This window comes from Wolffia australiana, chromosome 2 (genome assembly GCF_029677425.1).
Source record: "Wolffia australiana isolate 7733 chromosome 2, ASM2967742v1".
NCBI lineage: Eukaryota > Viridiplantae > Streptophyta > Magnoliopsida > Alismatales > Araceae > Wolffia > Wolffia australiana.
The window spans coordinates 24,659,580-24,672,588 of NC_135836.1; the positions used below are offsets into that span (position 1 = coordinate 24,659,580).

Sequence of the window (13,009 nt, forward strand, 5' to 3'; positions counted from 1 at the left end):
GTCTCAGATCAGTGGATCCCGTATACAACCGTAAAATGAATCAACATGATTGACGTTTAGGTATAATACTATTCAGGGATTCATACGGATCAATTCAGTGAACTCTTTCTCCAAATAGCACCTCTATATGTCCTTAGTGTCTCCACACTAATAGCCACATCATCAGCTATACTTATCGTACAAGTAGGATCAGTTAGTGCTATTCTATCCGGATATTTCGATGTCCACCTCGACTACCCATCGAATAGGAATATTTAGAATACATGTTTAAAGATTAGTGATCATTGTATTATGATCTCATCATAATTCACTAGGCCATTGCACATATTCATGGACTTCATTATAAACATCACACTTGAATAATAATAAACGTTATATTTTATTCAATGAAATTAAATAAACATGGTGGTGTGATTTGCCTTGACGGCCACATAATATCTATCACATAACAATAATTTCCTTTTGTATATCCACTGTATCTTAGGCTAATTGATGTAACACGACCGTCAGAGTTGACACTTCGTGTTACTTCCTAAGGGTGACAACTAAATGCAATGTTAAATGACTTGAAATTATGTGTGTAATATAAAAATAAAAAAATAAAAAATAAAATTAATGAGAAAGTACGTCGATCGTTAGTTGATCCGGGATGTAAGCAATTAGGAGACACACGAAGGGCTTTGGCGCAGTCAAGCTCCCAATGATCCTCATGATTGAATTGAAGTGATGAAGTAGTGGGGGACGTTCTTCGTCCGTGAGCATACACACTGTCATCGAAAGCAACACCAGTCCGGCGCCATCAATAAGAAACTCTATCATGAATTAATGACTAATCCTAAACAAGTGGAAGTTCACTCGAGCAGAGCGGTCAAAACCAGTACGGAGAGAGATAATAATACTGACGAAGGGGATAGGAAATAACCTGAAGATGTTGCTCACGCTTGAGAACACCGTGGTATTTGTGGTAAAACAGCTGAACCCAACACCAGTAGATCTTCAAGACATGAAGAGATGATGGATGTGATTCCGGCACTCTATTGGTGTAGGTAGATCTTTAGTATTTTTAACTTCAAATCGTCCTGTGGGTTCAGATCTTGGGCTAAGCAGGGGTAGATATGTTGGACTTTGATAGGAGTCCCTGGTGAAGAAGCTAGTGGGGAGGAACGTCGGACTCTTCTGTAGAATTAGCGGTTGGGGATCGGGCAATGTTCGAAAAGGGGCAGATGATGGCCCGAGAGGGTTTCCCCACACAACAAGGCAATTCAATCAATGGTCCCCTCACGATCGTCCCCTTGTCGATCACGATCATAATAAGAGAATAAAGAACAGTCTTGGGCAATGATCGGGATTAGAATGACGATGAAAAAAATATACATCAGATCAATCTTCAGCGTGGAACTATGGAACAATGAATTTTTCCATTGGACAAAATGATTGCGGTGAGAAAATCAGGGACGTCGTTTAAGAAGAAGGTATATGGTGCCAATCCACGACGTCGGAAGATCAGAGGATTCCTGAATAAGCAATATTGATTTTCCTTTTGAGAATATTGTCTTGCGTAGCGGGAAGACAGTCGAGTGATGCATGTTCGATTCGTTAGGCGAGAATTGTGTAGCGTGAATCCAAGGCGTCGGGCACCGTTGACCGGTGGAAGAAAAAAAGAATATCACGATGCCACAATAGAGTAGATAAGAATGCTTGAAATTAATCTATCGGACAGCTTCTCCGCAAGTATCAAGGGTCAAACTAGAAAAGTCAGAAGTTTTCACTCGATGAGAGGTTAACGATGATTACTCTGTACATCCTGACAACAATACTTGCTTGGACGACTATTTTTCTTCTTGCTTTTACAGCGGAGCAGTGCGAAGGGAATTCCAAAGGAAACATCAGAAGAACGAGGAATTCTACCCCTTTTCAGAGACAAACACAAGAATGCTATCTTCCTCTTCAACCAAACACGAAAACACTTTTTTTGAAGGAGAAAAAAATCACAATATAACTGCCAGTAATCAAAACGAGATCTACAATTTTCAAAATGATAAGCCTGATCTTCCCACCACCACTACTCCCCCAGTCCCCCTTCTTTATAGAGAGGGAGTGGCACGTGTGGGAGGCCTAATTGGCCCCCCCTTTAAGGGGAAGCCAATTGGGCTTCCCCTTAAAAGAGCTCTTGAGGGGGAGAAGAAGCCCAACATGGATTCCCCCCCCCCCCCCCCCTAAAGATATCAAGCAAGCATAATTAAAATAAAAAACATGCTCAAGAGGCCGGTACTCATGCAGGAGGGGCCACCCAAAAATCCAACGATGATGAAAAATGAAATTACATAAAGGCACACAACACGAAGCGAGATGATGATGCCTCTTCTCAAACTTGATAGTGGTACTGTAGATTTTTCACGTTGGCTCGAGCTCCGCAATGTGGCTGGCGACGGATCAATGGGATGGTCGTCCATCACTAATGTTGTTATATTCACACCAAAAATTTCTATTAAGCTTTGTATGATTTATAATTTACCTATGAATATGAGGGATGAAAAAGACAACTGTCAAGAACATAGTAAGTAATGATATTCCAAATGAAATTTATCTTGGCTTTAGTGTGATGATTTCTTTGGGCTTGATCGACAATCTGAAGTCAATTAACAAAATTTGATAAAGATTATCGAAGATGAATTGTATGGACTAAAACAAGAAATATGTTGATGATGGACCGAGCAAGCCCATTCCATCGGAGACGTCTTCAGAGCCATCACCATCGTCACCGACGGCCCCGCCAGTTCATGTCCAATCTGACTGGCATGCCAAGGCGAAGGTGAAAACACCCAGATTCAAATACCCAGGGTAAAGCACATGCGCGCAGTCTAACGTTTTCATTTTCCGTGCATTTGATATGTTCGACGTTTTACCATATTCGTGTGTTCGTGTACCTGTCGTGTGTTGTGTTTTCGTGTTTTGTGACATTGTGCTTTGTTTTCTCATATTTTATTTTACATATATGTTAGTTTTGTAAGGGACATAGTGCCCTTAGCAAGGGCTATCACACCTTTTGTAAGGGCCCATCATTCCCCTATACAAGGGCACGATGGGCACCCAAAACAGATAGACCAGTTTTTTTTGTCGTGTTGAATTTATCGTGCGAACCCTAGGTCTCAAGAAGAAAGAAGAACGTGAAGGGGAGGAGGAAGGAGGAAGGAGGACGGGCGTGCTGCACTACCAAGCCCTCACTGTGCGGCCACAACACAGCTCGACTGCATCGTCGTGATGCACCCAAGCCGTTACCACGCGGCCACAAGCTCTCAGCACTCGGTTGCATCAGCGTGACGCAGCTGCGTGGTCCGCTAGTCACTCAAGCCGTTGAGATGCTCTCGCGGTCTACTGCACCACACCCGCGGCAGTGCTGCACTGCCAAACGGTAACTGCACAGCCACGCGCTTTATGCACCCTGTCGCACTGCCATGATACAACTACACGATCCACCAATCGTCCAAGCCGTCACGCCGCTCACATGGTTCAATGCACCGTCTTCGCGTCGTGCTGCACCGTCATGCCACCGCCGCGCGGCCTCAAGCTCCTTGCGCCCGGTTTCATAGCCGATACGTAGAAACACGATCTGCGCTTGCCACCCAAGCAGTCGTCACGCACATCCACATCGATTGCCAAGCCGCTTGTCACATCGTCTGTGTGCTTGCGTCACACGACCGCACACGCTACCTCTCGCTCGACTGCCCAGCCGCTACGCCTGTTGTTGAATGCACCGCGCACGCCCACGCCGCTCGCCAAGCTGCTCGTAGTAGTGTCAGCACACCTACACCACCCAACCGAACGCGATGTCGTCTGCTTGGATGCCCACACTGCCTGCCCGACTGCCCGCTCCTCCTGTCCGTTTGCTCGTGCCGCCTCGATGTCGCATCCCTCTCTCTTCCCGCCCTCGCCTTCTAACGTCTTCTCCTGCATTGCACCCTGCCGGCCGCCAGTCGAGCGACACCTTGATGTCTTCGGCATGCCTCTTTCACATTTGCCAGCAGCGGCCGTTGCACCGACGGTACATCTACGACGGAGGACACCACCGACGAGATACGTCGTTCCCCTTGCTCGCTTTTTAAATTATCTTCTACACTATATTTTCTGGGTGCACTCCATGATGCAGGATGACTAGAGGAAAATGATGCAGGATGACTAAAGGGAACGGGATGGGATATGATGGATATGGGATGTTGGGCGACTAAGGAAAGGGTAGGATAAAACAGACCACAAATCACACGGTCGAGTTCGAAAATTAAGTCTGGTGAAAATACTGATGGTGCATTCCCTTTCCTCATCGAGGGCGGGACTACTGTCTTACAACCACCGTGGTGATGCAAAGCACCAAAACAACAACTTTGAACGGGCGATTCGCTTAGAAGACTCAAAATCCAAATCTAATTCGATGGCGACGGATGAACACTCGAAGAATATTGGACGAAGAACATGGCACCAAAGAGTGTAGGAGTACCTCGGCACTTAATAGAGCGTGAAGAGGTTGCGGGGAATTCTTGACGTGTCGTTGGCGGGATGATTGACGTGCGCTTCGACAGGGTGTCGCGGATCCAACTGTAGGGTCAAGGGGAGAGTCGCCCCCTTGCAGGGTGCTGGCAGCGCCCCAACACCTAGACGGTATGTGTGGCAACCTGTGGCGGCAAGGGCGTCAGGGGGCATGGTGGGCACAAGCAAACGGGGCGCGGTCGACGCGAGAGGCCGGGCGCGCGGTGGGCGCGGGTGGCCGGGCGCGCGGCGGGCACGGGTGGCCTGCGCAGGGCCGGCGCTTGTGTGGACGAACGCCTGCATGGGGCGAGCGCTTGTGCGGGCTAGCCTGGGGCGGGGCAACGGCCTAGGGCACGGAGCGGCTTGGGCGTGGGGCAGCGGCCAAGGGCACACACAGCCAAGGAACAGGGGCGCCAAGGCCAGAGTGCTGGGCACCGGCGGCCAGGACGCAGGGCGACGGCCTAGGGCGCAGTGTGCGGTGGCGATCAGCGGTGACGACGACCAGAATGGGACAGGGAGGATGGGGCGAGTCTTCCAAGAAGAAAAACTTCAATTCTTAAAATAAACTCGCTAAGTATTTCTTGCAACATTGACCTTCATATAGGCCTCAGAGGAAAGAGAAAATATGAGAAATGACATAAAATAAAAGTGGACGATGTGTCATCGTGTCACGTCAAAGGGCAGTTCTGCATCTGTCGTTGACTACATGTCATGATGTTGGACGTCTCGGGAGGCGGTGGTGGCACGTCAAAAGATGGTGCGTTCGTCGTCGGTGCGCTGATTTGCTCATCATTCTGGCGGTTCTTTAGTTGACGTCGATGATGAGTCTGCATGCGAGGCGTGTCGGATGACGTTGGTGGCGCGTCCGAGGTTGGTGCATTGACGTCGTCGCCACCAATCCACCACGCTCGGGTTGGAATAGGTGAGAGAGAACTATATTATGAGAACTACGACTTTGAGTGAATTCTTAGTTTATGGGTTGAGCCCGTCTGTTAAGTGTGCGCGCCAACGTAATTATTTGACTTAGCGTTGTAATCACCGTCGCTCTGACGAGGGTCAGAAGGTCACCGTCACCGTCATCAGTCGTTCGCCCCAGAGCTTGGAACTCGACAAAACCCCACGTATCCCGGCCTGTACGTACATCCACCTAAGACCACTGCATCACGTAGTTTCATCACCGTAGGAAATTTACCCGTCGAACGACGTCACTAACGACGTTTGGCATCAGTTGATGATCTCTTCACCTTGTTCTGAGTTTAATTCACAATCACTGGGTTCCTTGAATGAAAATATTTCAGATGTTCAGATATACTTTATCTACGCATATGCCCTTGGTTAATGTTGTCTTCACAAATAACACTTATATATATCTGAGTAGAATCCTTCGACATAAGACTGCCAGAAAAAGAAGAGAGATGCCCTTGAAGAGAGAAGAGGGGGTGCCCAAGTGACACATCATAGTTATATCCAAAATGCATTTTTACTCCTTTCATGTTTAATCATGTATTTTTCATATAACTCTTGCATGATAAACATATCTTTTGATGTCTAATAAACCTTATATCTGTGATCTCCTAGACCCATGTACTACTATGATTAATTATTATATTTACCGAATAACCTTTATTGGTCAACATTAATTAAATTACTAAAACCTAAATCAATATATTTATTAAACACAAATGTATTGAACCGACTATAAGTTACTGTCCCTAGGGGTGCCTAGCTATACGTCATGCTCTAGAGGGTACAAAGGTGTATATCAATTCTTTCATGGAACTGTTGCATCGTTAATCACTATGTTCTTAAAGCCATTAATTTGTGCGAGAATCTTTTAACTACAACATTCTTTATCTTTACCCCTTTTGCAGTCAGAAAGATAGTAACCTTTCTATCTAGTAATCTTTTAACTACAAATTTATGACTGGAAAATCTGAAGATTCTTTTAGAAAGTTTCCAACATGGTTCATTTCCCATATCTATTGTTGTGTATATTTCATCTGTAGAAAATATCCTGCATGCAAAAATTACAATTTTAGAACGCAATGCAGGGAAGTTATTTCTGAATAGATGTTAGTATACAAATCTTAGCCCAATGTGTCATTTTGACCAATTTGCTGTTTTGCAGGGCCTCACATGATCTGTGTTTGAGATCACAGGAAACCTTCACAGGTCATTAACAAAGTGATAAAAGACCTTGAACGACCCATTTAATGATGGTCCAAAATAAAACAACGGTCAGGCAAACATAATACTTAATTGTCAGACGAAACCTAAATTTTTTGGGGTCATTTGGGGGTAGCAAATTTCGCAATTAATGTTTTAAACTGATCACCACATGGGTCCCACATTGGGGCTCTGCATTCATTCCTCCAACGGTCATCACTCATCAAACCCTTTTCGCTTATTCTCCACGCCCAGACTGAACCAGAGGGGTAACGATAAAGAACGTGTCGTGATAATAACAAGAGGGCGTCTCTAACGGTCATATTCTTCAAAATCCTTACTCCTGGCTTCGTCCCCTTCCTCTCGTCAGTGCGAAAGAACGAAGAAGAGAAGGAGATAGAAAAGAGGAGAGATAGAGATAGAGATTGAGAGAGATGGGCGGTTGCTTCCTCGGCTGCTTCAGAGGACCCAAAGAGCGGAAGCGGCGGAAGGCAGTTCATAGAATCCCGTCAAGAGAAAGAACGAAGGTCCGCCACCAACGATTTGTCTCCGGCTATTTTCCATCGGTTTTTCTTCAGATTTAAATGGGTTTTTTTGTTTTTTCATTTCTTAGGAGAGTTTCCGGCTTCCACAATCACAGAATAGTGGGATCGCTCTTCCGCTCAAGGCTCCGCCGCCGTCGATCGCGGGGGAAGCCCCTCCGCCAGCTTCTAATTTTCAGCAACGGTAGCTCATCAACGATTCCTTTGTAAAATTTGTATCATTTTCTTGAGGTTTCTTCTAAATAGATGTTCGGTTGTTATTTATCGACCGTGTTTTCTCGCACAGGTGTGCGGCAGACGCGTTAAAACCCACTCTGAACCAGATTTCTGACGAGAAGTCCGCAGGTCTCCACGTAGATTCAAGGTGCAGTTTTTTCCCCTCTCTATATCTATTTCAATGTTTTGTTTCTTATTCTATTTCAATGGGTTGTCTCTTAGCTCGTCTGCGAAAATTAAAATCAGTTACTCCGTCTCTCTTGCATATATTTATATACATATATATATCTCACACAGATGTGCGGCAGACGTGTTGAAACCCACTCTGAAGCAGATTTCTGACGAGAAGTCGGCATTTCCCTTCGTAGATTCAAGGTGTAGTTTTTTCCCATCTCTATTTCTATTTCAATGTGTTGTTTCTTATTCTATTTCAATGGGTTGTCTCTTAGCTCAACTGCGAAAATTAAAATCAGTTACTCCATGTATTTTACATATACATATATGTGTGTGTATATATATATCCTTTCAATTACTGTTTTTGACTCTACTTCTGTGTCTATCCCTTTCGCATAATCTGTATTCCATCTCTCTCTTGTTGTTTCCATCCCCTGAAGAATTCTTAAAGATGAATCAATCGATTGGAAGAACATAAAGGACATACCTGTGTCCGATGATGATTAATTGATCTTAAGGGCCAGTCTTTTTTTAGGCATCAGCGAGAACTTTACCTATTCTCTCCAAGTTAAACCTTATATCTGAATAAACTTAATCCTCTTCTGTCCATCCATCCTAAATTATCCCATCAGCATATTTAAAAATAACTTAGCCGCTGCCAATAATCAATGCCCGCGTTTACTTTAAATGTCTAAATCCCATAATTACTAAAATTGAATCACTTTTGTGGGATTATATGATAGCTTAGAATCTAAAATAGTACATATTATTGGGAAGCTCAAACTCTTCTCTATCTCGATCTTTGTCTCCATCATTATCCTTATGTTCATCGCAATCTCTTCTGTTATCTCTTATTTCTTTCTCCATCTCTCTTGTAACATCTGTAGCAGGGAAGAAAGCGATAAATCAACTTTCAGCAGCCCAAAGAAAAAAGTGACATTCGACTTAAACGTGACCACGTACGAGCAGATCCCAGCAGCTATCGATTCTTCTCTTGTGCTACGCAAAGAAGAAGACAAACAAACATGCAAAGACAATATATCGGAAGGCCTTCCTTCGAACCACAGATATAAGAACTGCGCCGCCGACGAAGACGAAGACGAAGATGGCTACGTTTACGACGATGATTCCGACGAAGAAGACGAAGATGATGACGATGAACTTCCAGTGAATGAAGAAGACGAGTCCTACGATTCATACTTCTCCTTGCAATTGGAGAAAGAGAAGCAGAGAGAGTGCAATGAAGTGACCAGCGCCGCCAAGCCGGCGGCGGCGCCGCCCATCGCCGCCGCCCAGCCCGGCGTCGCAAGGGACAGAAAAGACTACGTTCTATCGGTTCTCAACCCAGTGGAGAATCTCTCGCAGTGGAAGTCCGTCGCCAAGGCGGGTTATTCTGACCCTCAGAAAAGCCCACGTAAGGATAATAATAATAATAATACTATCCGAATCGACGCGAGTCTATCCAACTGGCTACCGTCGCGCGATAATCAGGAAAATAGTCCCTGCGATAACAAGGAAAGACCCATTTTGGGAGCTCTCACCGTAGAAGATCTCAAGAACAGTCCGAAATCTTCGCCATTGCCGAGAAAATCTCCAAGCCGTTTTAGCCCAGATGAGATATCACTGCTGGGCAAACCCGACTGCGCCATCAAAGGAATTCCCAATACTTCGAGTAAGTACAGAGAGGTGGGTAACTTTTTCTAGTTTTCAAAATTTGTAATGGAAAAATGTCAATATTGGGTTTTTTTTAACTCGGGTTGCAGGATCGGAGAGTAAACTATCACTTGACCCCCTTTGAGGTCAGGTTGGAGAGGACACTGAACAGAGGGGACGCTGAAGCTTATTGACAGCGGGGCTTTCTTCCATAGTTCAAATTGTGCGACCGAGATCACCCATTTTTTGTTTTTTGTAGAATAGTGAACAAATATTGTGTCTCGTCTATCAGAGAAACTTCTGAACTGGAAAAGATAGGGCTTCACTGTCTAGTCTAGTCTAGAGATGGCTCTGACCATGTATGTAGTGTGTCTCCAGTTTGAGAATTAATCTTGCTTGGTCGGTATTTCCTTTGTTCTTTTCTATAATAGAATACCCCGGTTGAATTGTGAGGGGGAGCCCGGTTGGAGTCATTTTTCTCCAGTGTTGGCCCACCATTGGAGGCGAGTAGACATCACATAAGTTGGGGGAGGAGGGCTTTCTGAACAGTGCTCAGCAACCAACTATCCAACTCGCTTGGGAGTTCTCACCTTAAATAAAATGAGGCATAACATGTACTGATGAGTCACAAGCCCAAAGATATCAGAAATATGTGACTGTAACCTCTTTTACCCTCTCACAAAGCATTGACCTTTAGGGAACGGTTCAGTAATGCTGATGTAATGATGGATTTATTTGCCCGCAAAGAGGTGTACATTGTGCAATCTTGTATTGCATCACCATGCATGCAAGAGCCATGTTTGAATGCTCCCTTCATGTAAACTCCACACATGAGAAAAATATTTGCTCAAATTTTGTAAGCTCATTCTTGATGTGCGGTTGGATACCTACAACAATAAAAACCACATTGCACATGGTGTTAGGCCCCCAACTAGGCGACATTCGCTGCCCAGAGGCCTGCATGCTTATTGGGAGGGTGCGTCCGTGTGCTAGGCTCACGACATTAAAGGACTAAGTCATTATGGGTAGCAATGCCCGAACCTGATCTTTCAGGCCAACGCCCCTGTACGTGGTGATGCACTACAGACGGTGCACATGCCTGTCCACGCCCAAGGCGGGACGGATCAGGTGAAGCTTGCGCGTGCTGGGTGCGCGGGCCGACAAGCGTGTGAGTGCACGCGCGCCAAGCGCCGCGCGCCAGCGCCAAGCGCCACACGCCAGCAGCAAGCGCCACGCGCCACGCGCCAGCACCAAGCGCCATGCGTGGGCGCCAACGCTACGCGCGAGTGCCAATCGCTGTGCGGGAGCGGGGAGTGCTACGCGTGGGCGTGGGACGCGCAAGCCGGGCGGCGTGCTACGGGTGCAGCGCGCGGAGTTGTGTGGGGTGGCACGCAGCGGCCGCACGGGCAGTGTGCGGGGAGACATCTCGTCAGGAGACTAAGAATGCCTAGACAACACAGAGGGCGCATAGCATTCCGCGGGTAGTGTTGGGAGCGCAGCGCCCAGTTTGGGGTGTCGAATGCAGCGACGTCGTGCAGACTGCGCACGAAGGTGTTGACACGGGTGCTGGTGGCGTGTGTGATCGTCAAGGCAAGGGTGACGTGTGTGATCGCCACGCCCGCGGGCACACGACGCCCGGGCCGGGGCACTTGTATAGCGGTAGAGCGGGCATGCGCGCGGAACGGCAGCTTCGAGGTGGTGAGACGACACTACATGGTGCAAGGCGCCTCGTCTCGTTCGTTGTATCACCCCTTGTCTTCCCCCATGTAATGATCCCAATGATGAATTACTATTTTACGATATTAATGTAATGGCCCTATTCCCTGACGGGGTTGCGTTCCCACAATCTCCTCTAACCCCTTCTATGTGATCTTAAGCATTTGCAAAGACTTCCGCTGCACAAGATCAAGGATGCTCAGTTGTTTGCTCCGAGCATTGAGGTCGGCACATGCCAGATTCGAACCAAAAACCTAGCTCGGGGTTTGACCATGTGACACATGGCCAGAGACTCTGTCTTGCTAGCATGATCAGTTGACACAAAAAATCACCCCAAAATGTGTCAACACTATCGTGGGAACTCCAACTCATTCTTTGATATTTTTGTCGAATTCACTTTCATATTGAGACTTCTTCGAAACTATATTAATTGCATCATTTTTTTACAAAAACCACCTTTGCAGGGGCCGCAGCTGATTAACCAGATTTTGTGCTAAATAAGTTTTTTAAGGCTTTAACTTATGCAATAATATTTATAAAATTTCCTTACTTAGAATAGGGTAAGGGTCGAATCCAGATGGATCATTATAAAATATTTTTTAGGTGATTTTTTATTTTTCTGGATTTTTAAGTATTTAATAAATAGAAAGTCAATGAAATAAATGAAAACTAGGCCAAACTATTTTAAATAAATGAAATACACATTTATTTTGTTTTAGATAAGTTATAATAATTAAATATGATTTCTATGACTTTTAGGGGTTTTTTAGGATAAGAAATAAGATTTAATGTTAAAGTGAACCTTTGACCGCAGTTTGCTAGTGGCAAAGCTCTGCTTGGCAGGAGAATTGGGCGCCAATGGGAAGTAGACTGAAAAAGCTGTAACTTTTGCTACATGAGGAATTTTTTACTGACATTTGATGTATTGTAAAGCTTAAAGTCTATGATATCCATTGGAATGTTTACCTATCAAAAAGGTGATAAAATCAAAATCAAACATTAAGGAGATCACACGAACCTCGTTGTCACTTCCCCCAAGGGCCAAGTGGTGTTCCTTCTCCAATAATCTTGATTCAAACTTGAAATGTCTCTCATATACTCTTGTAGAACAAGAATGGATCAAAGAAAATTGATGCACTAGGCTACCAACAAAAAATTGGGAACAAAAATCTAAGACAAGATACAAAGAGAGGAGAGGAGAGGAGAGAATAAATAAAAGTGCTCTATTCTCTCAACCATTGGATTTAATTCCAAGAGTTTGGAGGGTTAGGATTTCCTTATTTACAGACTAGACCCACCTTCCCTCCTCAGATTTGAAAACAGGCATTTCAAATTCAAATTGTGTGTTAGTTCTACAATTCTTGCATTTAGTTGACCAAGTCCTTAAGGATGTTTGAATAGGCTCATAAAGAGAGCTTCTTGTATATTGGGCCTCTTCTCATTATCTATTGTATGGCTTAGGTTTCTCATATACTGCTTGGAGTTTTATTTCAAAAAATAGGACTTTGGTAAATACAATGGTGGATTCGAACAATTCGAACAATTCACACAATTAGAACAATTCACACAATTAGAACAATTCACACAAATAGAAAAATTCACACAATTAGAACAATTTGCACAAACTAAACAAATTTGCACAAACCAAACAAATTGGCACAAACCGAACAAAATTCGCTCAGAGAGAACAAATTTCGCACATAGTGTCAAAAATTGCACAAAATTGTTCATAAATTACACAAATGTTATGCATCTACCAAAGTATATTATGCTAAAAATATTCTAATTTATTATATATTACACTAATTCACAACACACCATCTTCAGTAGAAAAGTTATCAGTACAAATCTAACATTCACTGAATCCAGGGATAATGGCATTTATAGTTTAATGGTACCTGATATGTCAGGGGTTTATGTCTTTGTTTTAACTTAGAGTAAAGAAAAATTATTATATATATAAATACTCTGTAATATATAGGGCAAACTATAGGTAGACAAGACTTCAATTTCAGAATTAT

The 13,009-nt window shown here is 44.5% G+C and overlaps 1 protein-coding gene across 3 annotated transcripts; it reads left to right on the forward strand.

The window, feature by feature from the left end:
* Positions 1 to 7,011: 7,011 nt before the first annotated feature.
* LOC144700213 (uncharacterized) lies at positions 7,012 to 9,678 on the forward strand. 3 transcript variants are annotated; one of them, XM_078571663.1, is made up of 6 exons: positions 7,012 to 7,214; positions 7,301 to 7,413; positions 7,516 to 7,593; positions 7,743 to 7,820; positions 8,507 to 9,291; positions 9,383 to 9,678. In XM_078571663.1, exons 1-6 carry the CDS (start codon positions 7,122 to 7,124, stop codon positions 9,415 to 9,417), a joined length of 1,182 nt encoding a protein of 393 aa, XP_078427789.1. In that variant the 5' UTR covers positions 7,012 to 7,121; the 3' UTR covers positions 9,418 to 9,678. The 3 variants fall into 3 exon arrangements, with proteins under 3 accessions (XP_078427789.1, XP_078427787.1, XP_078427788.1); XM_078571661.1 differs by having other exon boundaries at positions 7,013 to 7,214; positions 8,507 to 9,305; XM_078571662.1 differs by having other exon boundaries at positions 7,013 to 7,214; positions 8,510 to 9,305.
* The last annotated feature ends 3,331 nt before the right edge of the window (positions 9,679 to 13,009 follow it).